Here is a 15,393-nt window from a genome sequence, read left to right on the forward strand (position 1 = left end):
GAATCTGGGAAAATGCCGACCGACCGAAGGGAGCCATCAACTCGTGAAGGGACTAACTTGATGTGAGGCCGGGAGAGTCCGATTTATTCACCCGGCTTTAAATCATTGACGGTTTCCTGCATGTTCTTTACATCCCGCAAAAGAAACGACCCGCGCTGCCCTTTGAACGGACCCGGTAAAGCGATTCGACGGAAGAACCGCGACCCGCCGCCGGCTTCCGCTCGAGACTCTCGGAGGAGCCCGACCTCGCCGAAGGATCCCGGTACGTCGATCGAGTTCGGCGTTCGGACGGACACCGACCTGTTGAATGAGGCGTCCTGGCCTGGCGTCTCGTGGACATCCTGTCTCCAGGACACGTCCCTCTTCTCTGCGTCTCGGGTTTTGTCCAGATGGAAGCTGCTGCGGCTCCTCTGGAGAGCCGAATCGGGGTCGGCCGGGGTCCTGGCAGAGAGACCCAAGATGTGCAACAATCTAAACCGCGGAGAAACATTCCAGTTTCAGATTCGGTCCGAACGAGCGGCCTCCTTGACGCCGCTCGTCATTTCTGTGGTGTTTTCTACTTTACCGGTACGTTGGCCAAGTTCCTTCGGCCCTCCTACCTGAACTTCACGTTGTCATTGTTGCCTCCCCGATAACTCAGCGTTCTGTGGGGTTTGCTTCCGTTGGTGCTTCTCTCCAGCATGTTCCTGAGGTCCTCCGCTCGATAGGCCACGCCTTTTTCCTGCCCCTGGTGATCCAGATATGAGACGGTGAAGCAGGTTGTCGCCGGCGAGAAGCTGACAGATTTCATGTCGCAAGTGTGTCTGGAGTTACCCGCTGCTGCGCGGCCTTGCCGTCCCCGAGGACGGAGCTGTGACTGCGTCCTTTCGCCGCTCGTTCCCGCCGTTCAAACTTCCAAACTTTCTCCAGGACGGAAACGCTTCGCGAGGCTCCCTGGATGCCCTCTCCGCTGCCGTTACCGTGGTTACCGGCCCGATGAGGGCCGGCGCTTCCTTGGACCTCGGCGAGGGCGATCTCCAGACGGGTCAGCGGGTGTTCCCGGTCCCTGTCCCAGTCCCTCGGGTCCCACTGGAGCGCCGCCGAGTCGCTGTGGTGACGGGCGGACGGCTGGGCGGCGGCGGCGGCGGGGAGCTGAACCTGAGCGTGAGGGGGAACCGGCGGGAAGGGAGGCGGCGTCCGGCCCCGGACCGTTCCGGGCGACGCATCCGGCTCCGAGTGGAAAGAAGCCTGGTCCACGGATCTAGATGAAGGAAGGACGAGAAGAAAGAACGGGACGTGTTCGCACATCGATAACGTCTCGCGTCGCGTAAAAGTCAGAACCGGCGCTTGACGGGCGTCCAGGTCCTACCTGCTCCGGTCTCCTCTGGGCTGCGCCGCCGTGCACGGGTCCCTCCGCTCCTGTGAGGACGGGGGTCTGGCCGGGGATCCGGGACCGTGAAGGTCTCCAATGGGTTCCTGGAACATCTGCGCTAGTGGCTCGTGGTCGGCGTGATTGTGGGTCCAGTGAACGGTGTGGCAGGGGGGCCCCTGCTGGTGCTGAGGCCTCCGGGCCGCCGTCTGAGCTTCCGATCCCCCTGCGGCCGCCGCTTTCACACGGGACCTGTGGAAGCGGCGTTTTAGGAGTTTATCCCGGCCGCACAAAATGAGACCGGCGCCAGAATCCGTGTAAGATCGGCCCGTCGGGGTCGGGCCGGGCCGACGTTTGATTTACGTGTCGGATCTTCTCCGTGCACGTGCACACGCGCTTAAGACCTCCCGTCAAACGGGTAAAAGACTAGAAGGGGTCTTGCGGGTGTATTTTTCACGCTCTCTCTGTGAATTCCAGCTCACAGGAGACCTTGAAACAATGCAAATCAATAAAATTGATGTTGCAACTACATGAAAAACCGTGGGCGTTACCTTTCTGCCTCCTGCGCTCCAGACCCGGCCGCCGAGGAGGGGCGATGGTGGGACGAAGACCAGGCGTTCGGCGTTTGGTATTCATTTTCATCCGCCGGCATCCGACCGTCCCTGCGGCCGGCCGCCGCCGCTTCCTCTTCCTGCCCGTCGGCTCCCGGCCGCCGCAGCCGGTCGCCGTCCTTCGCCGGCGCCGGGTAAATTCCGGAGGCGGGCGCCGCAGAGCCGCAGCCGGGCGTCGGCCCGTAGTGCGGCTCCGGCTGCGGGGCGAGGTACAGGCCCGCCCCCAGAGCGAGCTGGCCGGACGGCGGAGGGGAGGATCCGGGAGGCGAGTCGGGCTGGGGGAAGCCTCCGCCCTGCCGAGGCTTGGTGGTGGGGCTGCTCTCCGGACTCTTCTCCATCACCGTGTGGAGCTGACCCTCCGTGACGTACGACGCTTTGGCTGGAAGCGCAAAGGTGAGCCGTGAGCTACGTCTCCACGTCGTTCCCGCGCCTTCAAAAGACTCGCGCGATTGCGTACTCGTTGTATTTTGCACAAACGTCTGGTATTTTTCGAATCCGGGGACCGGCTCGCTTCTCGCCGAGGTCTTCTCAGGGACCAGATTGTCACATGAAGACACACACCGTGTGTTCAAAGTAACGTTTGTTGGATCTCCTACGTTTCCGTCAAACAGAGTCGTGAGGATGAATATTGACGTACCCGAGCCCGAGGTCACGGGGCCGCTGGAGTGATGCCACGACCCCTTCTGCAGAGACCTGCGTCACACGTGTCAAACACACATCGACATTTTACAATAACATCTAATATGTAATCGACTCAGTGAAAGGAACGTGCCGGATGGTTCCGGCGACTCAAGAGATGACTGATACGGTGTTAAACAGTGGAAAAAATGGTCAGGAAATGTGTTATGAGATGAGTGGATGAGGGTTTGACTTTTGGACGTGGAGTCAAACATAAGAATAATCCATTTTTTTTTCTTCCCGGTGATTTTACAAATCACCAGTATGATATTAAACGGGTCGTTTTCAAGCCGCGGCGTCACCGGTTGCCACCGTTTACATTCACGTCACTGAAAATCAGTTGCCCAAATCGAATTTTCCAGTAAATCCAAACAAATCCCGTCCCGTTGAGTTCCGACATGTTCCTGGGACACAGGTGGACCATCCACTCGCCGCGGCGACTTCACGTTTGTCCACGTCCACAGTCAAACTCTGTGACACCAAGAGTTGACGGAAGGTGACGGGCAGCCTCGGGGATCTGCTCCGGGTCGACTGGTTATCCCTGCTGCGTCACGGTTTAACAATAATTGACCAGTTAGTCCCCGACAACAGGTTAGACGGGAATCTCCACGGACTACCGTGTTCGCAGGCGTGTTGAGCCGCATTTTGTAATAACAGTGTATTTTGTAATAAACGTCCAAAATGTAATAACTTTTTCATTTCACTTTGTAATAAAGCCGCATTTTGTAATAAACTGCCACAGCGCATTTTGTCATAAATTTTGCCGCATTATGTAATAAGTTATTACATATTGAGAAGATTATTACAAAATGCACTGGCAACTTTTTTATTCTCTAGGAAATGTAATAACATGGTGCATTATGTAATAACAATTTTAAAGCATAAGTTTGTTAATTGTATTTTATTTTACTTCACAGTATTTGTAAAAGCTAGGCCTATTATTAGTATCACTGTATTAGCCTAGTAGCTGTACTTAGCAGTTACTATCAGTACACTATTCAAAGCTTGCATTAACGGAGAATATTCTATGAATTCCACGTTATTACATTTCCTAGAGAATAAAAAAGTTGCAAGTGCATTTTGTAATAATCTTCTCAAAATGTAATAGCTTATTACAAAATGCAGCAGTTTATTACAAAATGCGGCTTTATTACAAAATGAAATGAAAAAGTGATTACATTTTGGACGTTGATGACAAAATGCACCGTTATTACAAAATGCGTCTCAACAAGGCGGCGCCGCGATCGGCGGTGAGAGTTCAGGAGAGGAGTGAAGGTTCACGCATGCGTGGGCTCGGGAGGAACCCGTTCGGGCCGAGGACGGAGGGTGGTCCAGAGGGCTGGAGAAGATTTGAAGAGAAGCGTGCAGGCGGGTAGGACTGGCCGCAGGACAGAATCAGGGATAGTGTGCAAGGACAGCGAGAGCAGAGCCGGGTCGAGAGGGAAGGACGGCGGAGACGTCGGCCGGTTTAGACACGATCGCACCGAGGAGGCGGACGGGAGGCGGCGGAGGTGAAGATGCCGACGTTCTTTTGAGATGACAGATGAGAAGAACTTTATTTATCTCGAAGGAAATTGTCGTGCCAGAGTTTCAAGCAAAAACATAACAATAATAGATAATAGTAGGAAGGAGGGAGAATAAGAAATACAATGAAATATAAATTGTCAAGGTTAAGGCTATCAAGGGATTTAAGGTCTGAAGTCCAAAGATTTGCTCCTTTTGAGAGCGAAGAGGACGGAGAGGAGCAGGAAGGAGTCCGTCAGATGTTAGACGTTCTGGAGATGAAGGTGGTTTGGACGTTTACAAGGGAGGGACGGCGGAGATCTGGGTGGAGGTGTGCGGAGGTCGGAGCTCCAGACATGACACGGGTTGACGTGACAGAATGCGAAGCGGCGGGTAAGATGGAGGTCGGCGAGCCCCGAGAGAAGAGGAGAAGGTTGCTCACCGAAGCGACCTGGATTGCTCGTGGCTGGACCAGGAGTTGGGCCTGTCGTGGCTCCTAATGACGGCGTAGCTGTCGCTGCGGCGCGGCGGAGCCGGGGCTCCCCTCAGGCTCTCGAAGGAGCTGTGGCCGGTCGAAGGCGCCCATATCGGACCCACGCTGTGTCTGTTTGAGGCCGGCACCGAACTATGGCCGCCGCCACGGTAACAGACTCCGCCTCCTGCGGCGAAGAGCGCGACCGATCAACATCACGTCTTCCGATCCAACCCGCGCCGCCATTTTCCTGAAACTAGGCTACCTTGCGGATCGGGGCTCTGGCCGCCCCTGGCGCCGGCCGCGCCTCTCGCGTCGCTGTTGCGTAGCGACAGGGAAGACGCGGAGTCGTGCTGGCGCTCCTGAACCAGGCCGTGCTGCGGGTTGTAAACGCCGCGGATGTAACGCATGTCCACCTGCTGCATCTCGCCACTTCCTCCTCCTCTCTGAGAGACCGTCTCCAGCGAATAGGAGCGCTCCGGGGCCGACGCCAGATACTCGGGGATACTGGAGCTGGTGGAGAAGGACGAGTAGGCCGAGTCCCGTTTGCTGTGGAGATGGTCGATGCTGTTCGAGGACCTGGAACGTGACAGAGTTACATTTATGAGGACGACGCCATTTGAAGTCGCGGCCTCTCTCTAGGTTGAGAGAGAAGCTGCCGGAAGGGTTGAGATCAGTTTGTTTTTCAATCTAAAGTCAAACGTCACGACCTCTTCAATCCAGGGTCGACTGGTTTCCATCAAAAAACATGTGAAAACTGTGCAGCCGCATGATTTTATCGCCCCGGAAGCTGGAAACGTTCCTGCTCGACGGCCCCGAAACACGAACCCCGTCGTGGCCCCGCGGCCTCTCAGAGCCCACGGCCCGGCGCTCTGTCCAGATTTCATCCGGCAGCCCCTGGCACGCTTTTCAATAATCCTAATCCGGATGTTTCCATCGGTTTGAGGTGACCACGAGCAACGTGACGATGTCGACCGCCACGGTTAACAACAAGCGTCAGCAGCGTTCACCGCAATGTGAAATTTCATAAGCAAATTCCAACGGATATCTGGCTTTTAATTTCGGCGTCCGCCCGACCTCCAGGTCTCGCGGACCGCCCGAGGTCGCTCGCCCCGCCGGCACCGCAACCAGTCGGACGCCGTGTTTCGTTTGTCGCGGGATAAAGACGGACGGCTACGGCTCCGGGTTTACTCGAGGAGGCGCTCGGTATGAACCTGGAGGAGGACAGGTGCTGGCAGGAGGAGTAGGTGGGATGAGGTCCGCCGTGGCTGTGGCGGCCCAGGGGGTGCTGGTGCTGAGATCCAGGGTAGAGCTGGGACGCCGAGGGGGGATCCAGGCTCTCCATGCTGCCTCTGGAGCTGTACTGGTCCGGACTCTTCCTCAGGTAGCTGCTGCCAGACTCAAACCCACCACATAGGTCAGTGGCGGAGGCGCTAAACACACACACACACACACACACACACACACACACACACACAAAGAAAGACATCAAATGCCATTTCAAGCTGCACCCAGTGAATCATGACAATTCCGTCATTTATAGCTGAGATGTTTTGCCAGATCTTTCGTCCGCTCTTTAGAAACGCAGCCGTCCGTCAGCTTTAGTGTGTGTTATTACTGCCAGATATTCAGCTCGCTGTTAAATGACGCTCAACTCCACGTCCGCAGCTTCGCCGCAGCTCACAGATCAAATGGATTTTGACTCCAAATCTTTGGTTTATTGCTTAATAACAAAGTGTGTTGCCAAATCATTAGTGTGTGTTTTGTGACACGGTGTGTGTTGACAGCTCTTTGCGGAGAGGTGAAATGCCTCGCCATTTATGTAGTGTGTTGTAATAGCAGTCGGATGACTTGCCAGATCTTTCGTGTTTTGTTGAAAGCCGACAAGCTGATCATGTAGAGAAATGAGTTGCGCCGCTGACGTTTGCCAGATCTTGAGAAAATTGGGAAACACAGTGTTTCTCACGTCGGATAAGAATACTGATTGCGATGAATCGGGGCATCAAAATTGTGAATGCCAAGAATAAAAAAAAAAAAAAAAAAAAGATGAATATAAATTTATACATTAATGACTGTACAAAATTGTGCAAATTGTAGGTACGCTCGCTCTGCATTTATATAATAAGTATATCCCGAGCGGCATGATGAGATAAACGCCTCAGGTTTGGCTCCACGGCTCTACCGATAAATGAATACGTTGTCACACGGCTTTTCAATATGTTGTGTTTTCAAACCGGGTCCGGGGTTTTGGTCTCAGACACTGTCCCTTAGAAATAATAGATTTCTACACCGCGGTGGTTTGGTGCGATACAAGCAGGGTGCCTTTAATTGTGAAATGGCTGGGTGTCAGCTGGAAGCAGCAGTGAGTGTAAACTCAACAGGCGCTACAGTAAATACATGAAAACATGAAAACAACTGACTGAAAACACGCCTCATTAATCCGACTCAGTCCCTCCCTGATGCCCCCGAGGCTCGCAGAGCAACCCAGACAATCCAGACCAGATGCAGCGCAGCTTCTCACAGCTTTTAAACTCTTAAACACACTCTCTCTCTCTTTATATATGTATATATATATATATATACATATACCGTAATTTCCGGACTATAGGGCGCACCTCAGTATAAGCCGCACCGGCTAGCCGATCGCTATCTCGGGCTTCCTCCTGCGCGCTAAAACCGTCAAAGTCGGTGTCGGAGTTTAACGGACCCAGAATTTCCCGGTCATTTCATCGGTCCGATGTAACGAGGATAAACGTTTTAGCGGCGTGAAGCTTGTTAGCGTCCCCCACCCAAAAAAGTCCATATATTAGCCGCATTGTTGTTTACATGAAAAAAGCCGCAGCTTTTCGTTCGGAAATTACGGTATATGTATACACACACACACATTTATCCCCTCAGCAGGTGCCGCCTCCTGGCAGCCTCCAATTTCAGTCGCTAATCCATGCTAACCGCCTTGCAGCTGCACAGACCAGCACAAACCCGTGCGTCTAAACGATCCTGCCCGACCCACTTCTATCCTTCACAACGGCGTCGCCGCTGAGGTTGCAAAACACCTTGTTCGAGCCACGTTATTTGTTCGGCCCGCTCACCGGAGAGACGTCACTTTTACTGAGGAGGATTCGGTTGGATGGATTCAAGTAGCAGGCAGGCTTGAAAAACATCCACATCCGCCGCCCAGCTGGGGACGGATGCTGGACCAGAAAGAAAAAATGGACAGAAATAAGGTTAAAAGAGTGTGCGCACCAAGAGGGCTCCCAGGGAAAGGTCATTCATTCATTCATTCATTCATATCCTACAGTCAGGGTGGAGACGGGCCGGCGCCGGTCCAAAGGTGGGGTCGGCCTCCGACCCGATGGCCACGTGGGACAAACAACCATTCACTCGGTCATTCGCACGTCTTTTAGAGAAGCGGGAATGATTCACATGATAAACAGACACCATTCGGTCACTCATTCACGTCAGATGGAGACGGACAAGCTTTGGCCGGAGGAAACCCTCGAAGACGCGAGAAGATTCAGAATCCAAATCCAAACTGTTTCTTTCTGCCATTGAAAAACACATTTTGAGAAATCCTTTTTACGATGTCATTCTAACGCTCGTCCACGGCCTCAAATCAACATCGTCGACGGCCGATACAAGAATGCGGGCTTCACCCGTCATTCCAACTTATAGCGGTGACGGCGTGGCGTCGGGCCGCTCCCTCCTGCATCGGCCCAGTTGTTTTGGAGACAAAGCATTAAGAGCGGCGCATCGGACCAGCTTCCCGTCGCTGCTCTTATTTCAACACGACGTGTTCAACGGCCAGAACATTTACATAACAAGGTGAGCGTCTGACGGACGCTTTATCTCCTTCTGTTGGTTGTAAAGTTGGTGATCTGCAGCTCCGGCTGCTGAATAAACCAATAACGGACTGGAATGCAAATGTGTGTGTGCGTGTGTGTGCGTGTGTGTGCGTGTACGTCACAGTTTGACCCACCAACCCTTTCAACCAAACATGATGCAATTAGTGTTGGTGAAAAGAGGACAGGCTCTGTCTTTCTCCTTTTCTGTGTCACTAACTTTCTCTGTCTTTCCGTCCCTTTTCTTTCCCTCTTTCCTCACGTCCATGACAGTGTTCACATGTCCTCGGCGTGACACGACAGAGCCTCGGGACGGGGAACGGCCGTTGCTACTGGAGACCCAGAGGGGTATCAAGAATTCCCCCCTTCTGCTGGCATTAACGTCAATACCCCATCCACCCCACACACACACACACACACACACACACACACACACACACACGAGGACCCTGGAAACTCCTAAAGCGGCCCTTTGGTGATTTAAACCTCCTGACCAACACCTCCGCTTGACTTGAAACACACACACACACAAACAGATACTGTGATTTTACAAAGTAATAATATATACACACACACACCCTTCAGTCTTGATCAGTGTACATTTGATTACAAGAATAACAGTGGAACCATGGGCTGAAGGGGGGGGGGCACGGCGTCAGCAAGACAGCTGGATTTTTAATGTCATCTTCTGTAAACATATTTGTTTGTTTGTTTGTTTGTTTGTTTGTTTAGAAGTTTATTAGGACAGTTTACAATTCCATGAAGCACAGAGGCAGAGATGTTTGTACCAGATTGTAGCTCATAGCTAATTTCAATCTGTAGTCCTGGACAATACAAATATAAAAAACCGTACAAATAGACAATATATATAAAATAACTATACAATATATAAACAGGCAATAAAATATGTATTTTGCAAGTTGAAAGTGCTATTGTTGTGATATTGTTGTGATATTGTTACTTTGGTCATCTGGGAGCCATCAGATGTGACCCAGAAGGGTCACATCTGGCAAAAACCCCCTCTGGAATTGTTAGCGTGCGCATGTTTGGTGCTCCGGAATCCAATTTTTAACGGTCTGTGAAAAGGTGTGAAAATCAATTGTACAAATGCAATACTTGAAAATCAAAATCAATTCACGCCTTTTAGAAAAGGGACCATTTAGAAATGGTAGAATTAATATACGACCGCGTCATCAACTGAATCCTGCAGATGCACCATTGTAGCGTGACCTTTAACCCTGAACTCCCGGCTCGGGCGACGTATCCGCCGTCAGAAACACCGTCATTAAAATACAACGACAAACCGAATGCTTTGGCAATCTCCACGAAACCGTGTTACCGGCAGACGGATCGGGACGCCGACAAACAGACCGACGCCGGATTAGCGGGATTCGACTCTTCGGAGTTCAAATCACACGTTTCACGCGGGAAGGAAAAAACACGCGACCGCTCACGCTAACGCTCGGCTTCATTCAACAACAACAACACGTCCGATGAAATGCGTAGAAGCGTCTTTGAGACGGCGTGACGGCGACAGACCGGGACGCCGGCCTCGTCGGCCTCGCGCTGCGTTTCATCTCAACACGGCCGATAAAACATCCGGGACAAAGACGGAGAGCGAGAAGACCAGGTAAAGCCTTTTCGAAGAACCCGGAGGTGTAAATTCTCTGGGCGGTTATTAAGAACATAACGGCAGAGCGTGCTCTTTCTGGAAGAATAAAACCATTCAGACGCAGACACGCGTGGACTCAGTGATCTCATGAGGGGAAAAATCCACCCGACGGTGGAGCGTTCGCTTCCAAGCCCCAGAAACCTTCAGCACAAATAAACACAGTCGTTTTTCATTTGGGAGCCAAAATCTTTAACAAATGTTTAACTCTTATATCGGAGCGACCTTTGGAAAACTTAGCGAATAAGATATTTTCCATCTTTCTTTATCTTTTTCAGTTTTCCAGAGTTTTGCTCACTCTTTCAATAACCCCTTTTTCCAACCACATCAAACTGGAGCTGCGGGGCGACATGCAGGGTTCAGAGCTTCTGCCTCGCAGAAAAACAACCCCGGTTGGATTCCCAGTGGAGGTTTCCGTGTTCTCCCGGGTCTGCGAGGGGTTCCTCAGGGTTCCTCAGGGTTCTCCGGGTTCCTCCCACCGTCCAAACACAGACGGGAACGACCAGGTCACTATTTTGGCACGTCAGTCCGGAGAGGGCGAACGGCGTGAATGAAAGAGTGAACGCTTAGATGCGCTTATACAACATGTGAACGAGGGAGCGCATCGTCGTACGTCTCGACCGGCGAGATCCCTGCCGCCACGCCAGCGGCGCTTGGAATAGGCTCCGCCTCCCAAGGCGGGCGCAGGATGAGCGGTACGTAATGGATGAACGAATGAATAATGGGGAACTTTCATATGCAATCAAAACAAAATGTGAAAAGACAAAAAAAGTCAGCTCATAGTAAAGATGGATAACGTCACCATTTTCAGAGGCTTGAAAAGGAAACTGAACCGCTCGTTAAAATGGAACCCAGTTTCTGCAAGAAAATCATCCGTCCAATGTTTCCGTAACAAACGAGGCTGCGATTCCGGCGACTTCCGATTTCCACCAGTTTTCACGCGTTCTGAGATCAAACCGAAAACGAATAAATCCCAGTGTCCTTTTTCCTCAAACAAAGAAGCGAGATGCTCGATAAGGCCGAATGTCTACAGGATCAGCTGCTAACCGTGTCTCCACAGACATGAACCTTGATGGCGCCCGGCAGGTGACCTGCATCCAAACCCAGGGCTCGTTTAAGTCGCTGACAAAGATGTAACTTGAAGGGCGATTATTGATCGAAACTTCTTTCTCATCACAGACGATGATCTCGTTTGAAGTCGCACGTAGAAAATGTTACTACCGTTATTTCCGAGGCAGGAGATTTGCCGGATCGAAGGTGTTTGCAGGCGCCGCATCTTTCACTGGGACGCTCGGAGGCGTCACATTATGCTGAGGTTTGGGAAACAAAACTTAAATCAAGCCTATAATTCAACTTCAGAAAAGAGCAGTTAGAATTATTAATAAGACTCGGTATCGAACACGAAACTCACCTGTTTTAACAATTTCACGGTTTAACTCATGGAGTTGCTCATGAATAAAGTCTCCAGATATTAAACATCGAAAGACTTTGGAAATAAAATACAGTTTCGAGGGGCGGAAAGAAGCCCCTTTGTTTGTAGACAAAATAGATTGAAATCAAGTGAAGGAAATCACAATTTAAGAGGTTTTTAATGATGTTTTTCAGGCGGCCGAGGAATCATAAATTAGGTGTTTCAGAGGCAAACTGTGGGATGAGATGACATCCTGTAGCTCTTTGTTACGTTTTTAAAAAGCTTTAAAAAAGCAAAACAATCAAGGATGACCATTTAAGCGACGGAAACGTCAGTTAAGGATCCAAGTTCGGTTTGACGTCCAGTTGTTTTTATTGGATTCTGAATGGCGATTTGTTTAGTTTTAATGTATTTGGTTTTTTTCCTCGCTCACGCTGATAGTCTATGTTGTTATTTGCACAGGACAAAAAAAACAAAACACCCTCATATATAGTGAATACAAAGAGCAATTAAAGAAGCACTGTTGGCTTTTCTCTCTTTCATTCATGAGCAAGAGGTAAAAGCCATCCGTCTGGAGCGAGAGCTCCTTAAATGAAGATTAATCGCCTGCATCTCCGATGTCGGGCCAAATCCAACGCCCATGAATCCCAAGATGAAATATGTTGACCGGGAACGACGTGGCGGCGGCGGCGGCGGCGTTCGTCCTCCCCAGGGAGCGGAAAAACTCAGAGGGGAAAGTTTCAGTGAACCGATAGTGACGTTTTACAGCCGATGGACTGTAATTAGCGCAACTCGGTTCTTATCGGACGTGTCCTTTCATATTTCCTCGCGGCGACGGCGCGTCCCTTTTCTCGAGTCGAGATGTTGTTTTTCTTCCGAGCGTAGAGACGCCGCTGTCGTCACGGGAAATGTCGAGATCGAGTGAAAAACAAGAGGTCTTGTGAACCAAGTGCTGCCTCCAAGGCAGCGGATAAAAAAACAAGAACACACCAAAAATCAAACAGCAATAACAAAAGATCCTGTTATGGCCTCTTGAGGTGCATTATAACAGAATAACAGGCAGGATTGTTTGGGCTCGCTGTGCCATGAAGCGCCAAAGGCGTCGATCTACTTTATATAGCTTTCAATGCGCCCGCATTCCGTCTGCCTTCCGGTCAGAATTGGAAACTAAACCGCACGGCCGGTAGTCGGGAAAACCTTCTGAAAAACGATCATCTGTAGCGTCCGCAGGCGTGCGGAGCTGCGCACGGACAAGCACTGACCTGGCGTGGCAGCTGTTGTGCCAGACGCTGTTCACGGCGTCCACCCCGGCCTGGTCCGTCACCTGGTGCACCTCACCCAGCTTGGTGGAATGCCACGAGTGAGGCCTCGACGCCGGGTCAGCGCGCCTGCGGGTCGACAAGCAAAGAGCGCGGGTTACTTTTGAGCGTCGGGTTTCATCTCATCACGTGTTGGACCAGAAGCTACGGAGTCCTCCAGTCTGGTCGCAGCCACCTTGCGTACAGAGGCGGTCTGATCCGGTCCGTCTCACGCTGACCAGGGCGCAGGACATGTATGTGCTCACATGAGGACGCCCAGGTCTATTACCTTGCATTCACTGTCGTGCCTTTTAAGAACCAAAGCTCTTTTGTAGAAGATGTCCGTGACCCTGTTAACTCATCCTAGTCTTGTGAGTAAAGCTTGAATGGAGCCTCTTTATCTCCAATTCATTTCAATCCCCAAGTTTGTGGGACTTTTAAACATCACGCAGCCCTTTGAAGGCGAAAAAAAGAGCGTCATTCTGAATTATGTTACAACACTTTTGAAACACTCATCTCTTCGCTCACGACACCGAGTTTGTCTTTTCCACTCGGACTGAAAATATATTATTTTCCCGCAGCATCAATCACACGAGGAAATGACGCCGCTTCGCATCACATCCACCAGGAGCCAAGGTAGCGTCAACACTTCCAACACAGAGGAAAACGCAACAGAGAAAAGTGTTTGAAAACAGACCTGAGAATAACACACACACACACACACACACACACACACACACACACACACACACACACACACACACACACACACACACACAAAAGTTCACTCTACATTGATTTATTCCATTCCATATTCAGCGGAGGGTCATTCCTACTTTCCCTTCCGGTGCAACATATATAATATATCCATCACTACATTTGACAAAACTACAAAATGACTAGTGTTGACACAAAATCCGGCTTCAAAAGTACTCTTTTCCAATTTGATTCATTTTTTCAGTCACAGTATATAGTCACATTATTTACGATGATAATAAGCGGCTTCTTGAATTAGTTTTGGGTTGTAAAGGGTGTAAAGGGTGTGATGGGCGGCGCTGACGTGATGACCTGCGGCGCTGAGAGGTGGAGGTTTGCTCTGGAAAGGAGAGCAATGAAGTCCAGCTGCAGCAACTCAGAATAAACTCATACGTCTGGAACGGCGAACGGATCCCATCGGTAAATTTAATCATTCAACCTGAAGTCGCAAGTTAAATTGGTTTCTCTCATCATGGCGATGAAGACCTCCGGATAGAGGTCGCGATGAGGTCGTGACCTTTGCGTCAGCACTTTGTCCTCCATCACGCCGAGTGTAAAAGTGTTCATTCACACACACGAGCGTGGAATCAGACGGCAGCACAGAGACGGGAAACTGAGCAGTTCTACATTTCTATCCTTCTTAGGAACACAAAACACACAAACAGCACAAATAAGACTGGGACGAGGGGGATCTTTTCCCAGCGGAAAGGCACCGGACCGGAGCGAAGCTACCCATCGTCACGTCGCTTCACGCCGAGCTTCTGCCTCCAAGCCAGAAGGTCCCTGCTTGGATTCCTGCCCGAAACCTCACATGCAGGAGCTTCATGTGAAACAGACAATAAACATGTGGAAACATGTCCTCTGTTCATCCAGTTGCACCGGCTACCAGGAGCTGCCAGGATCAAGCACAAGTTCCTGACCCTGGCATCCAAAACCACCTCAGGAACAGGTCCAGCACATCTGACCGAAATGATAAGACCTTATGTTCCCGGCAGAGAGCTGCGTTCCTCTAATACAAACCTACTAGCAGGACCTTCTGCTCGCTCTAAGCGATCTCAGGCAAAACTGTTCTCAGTTCTACTACCTCAGTGGTGGAACAAACTTCCAGAAGCAACAAGACGAGCATCATCTCTCTCAACCTTCAAGAAACAGGTAAAAACTGTTCTCTTTCAGGACTTTTTACTGCGCTGATGCCCCAGATCAGGTTAGGCACCAAGTTAGTCTATGCAGTGTGTGTGTGTGTGTGTGTGTGTGTGTGTGTGTGTGTGTGTGTGTAAGTTTGTGTGTCTCTGTCCAAAAAAAACAAAAAACAAAACAAAGAACAAAAAAAAAAAAAACCCTCACTAACCCCAGCTTACTGTTCTGTATATTTCCTGTGCATCTTGTATTTGCAAGTGTATTTGCAGTCCTTATGTCCTCTATTGTAAGTCGCTTTGGATAAAAGCGTCTGCCAAATGCAATGTAATGTGATGTAATGTAATGTAATGTGGAACACGGCACGGTTTCAAGGTCGTTTTCCATCAATATGTGTAAATATAAATCCCCCCGATGAAACATCTGTCGCGTAAATCCAGTTTCACTTGGGTTTCAAACACTTAGAAGTAGAAACAATACGATACTCCTTTATTCACGCAACATTTTCAACTTCTGACCAAGTAAACCAGAGAGACGGAAATGGGTCGTTTTTCTAAACAGTCATTTCAGTAATGGATTGAATGTGTTTTTGTATCCGGCGATCACCGTCATGATCTGCACATCATGATATTTTGGAGGTGTCCTCAAACTGTCCCGTATCTCACTTGCAATAT

At 50.4% G+C, this 15,393-nt stretch overlaps 1 protein-coding gene across 7 annotated transcripts in view; it reads right to left on the reverse strand.

Moving 5' to 3' along the window:
* shroom3 (shroom family member 3) overlaps window positions 1-15,393 on the reverse strand; it is a 60,439-nt gene that overhangs the window by 12,133 nt on the left and 32,913 nt on the right. For 6 of the 7 annotated variants that reach the window (XM_086170209.1, XM_086170210.1, XM_086170211.1 and 3 more), the window contains 10 exons: window positions 12,794-12,919; window positions 5,827-6,045; window positions 4,878-5,191; window positions 4,583-4,799; window positions 2,597-2,652; window positions 1,900-2,338; window positions 1,349-1,600; window positions 814-1,240; window positions 600-727; window positions 301-471 (listed from right to left, as the gene is read on the reverse strand). In XM_086170209.1, the coding sequence (XP_086026335.1) occupies window positions 301-471; window positions 600-727; window positions 814-1,240; window positions 1,349-1,600; window positions 1,900-2,338; window positions 2,597-2,652; window positions 4,583-4,799; window positions 4,878-5,191; window positions 5,827-6,045; window positions 12,794-12,919 (2,349 nt within the window). The remainder of the gene's footprint in view (window positions 1-300; window positions 472-599; window positions 728-813; window positions 1,241-1,348; window positions 1,601-1,899; window positions 2,339-2,596; window positions 2,653-4,582; window positions 4,800-4,877; window positions 5,192-5,826; window positions 6,046-12,793; window positions 12,920-15,393) is intronic. The other variant, XM_086170213.1, reaches the window with a different exon arrangement.

The sequence above is a fragment of the Fistularia commersonii genome, chromosome 23, assembly GCF_037954325.1.
Source record: "Fistularia commersonii isolate RoL2024-O1a breed Wild chromosome 23, RoL_Fcom_v1.0, whole genome shotgun sequence".
NCBI lineage: Eukaryota > Metazoa > Chordata > Actinopteri > Syngnathiformes > Fistulariidae > Fistularia > Fistularia commersonii.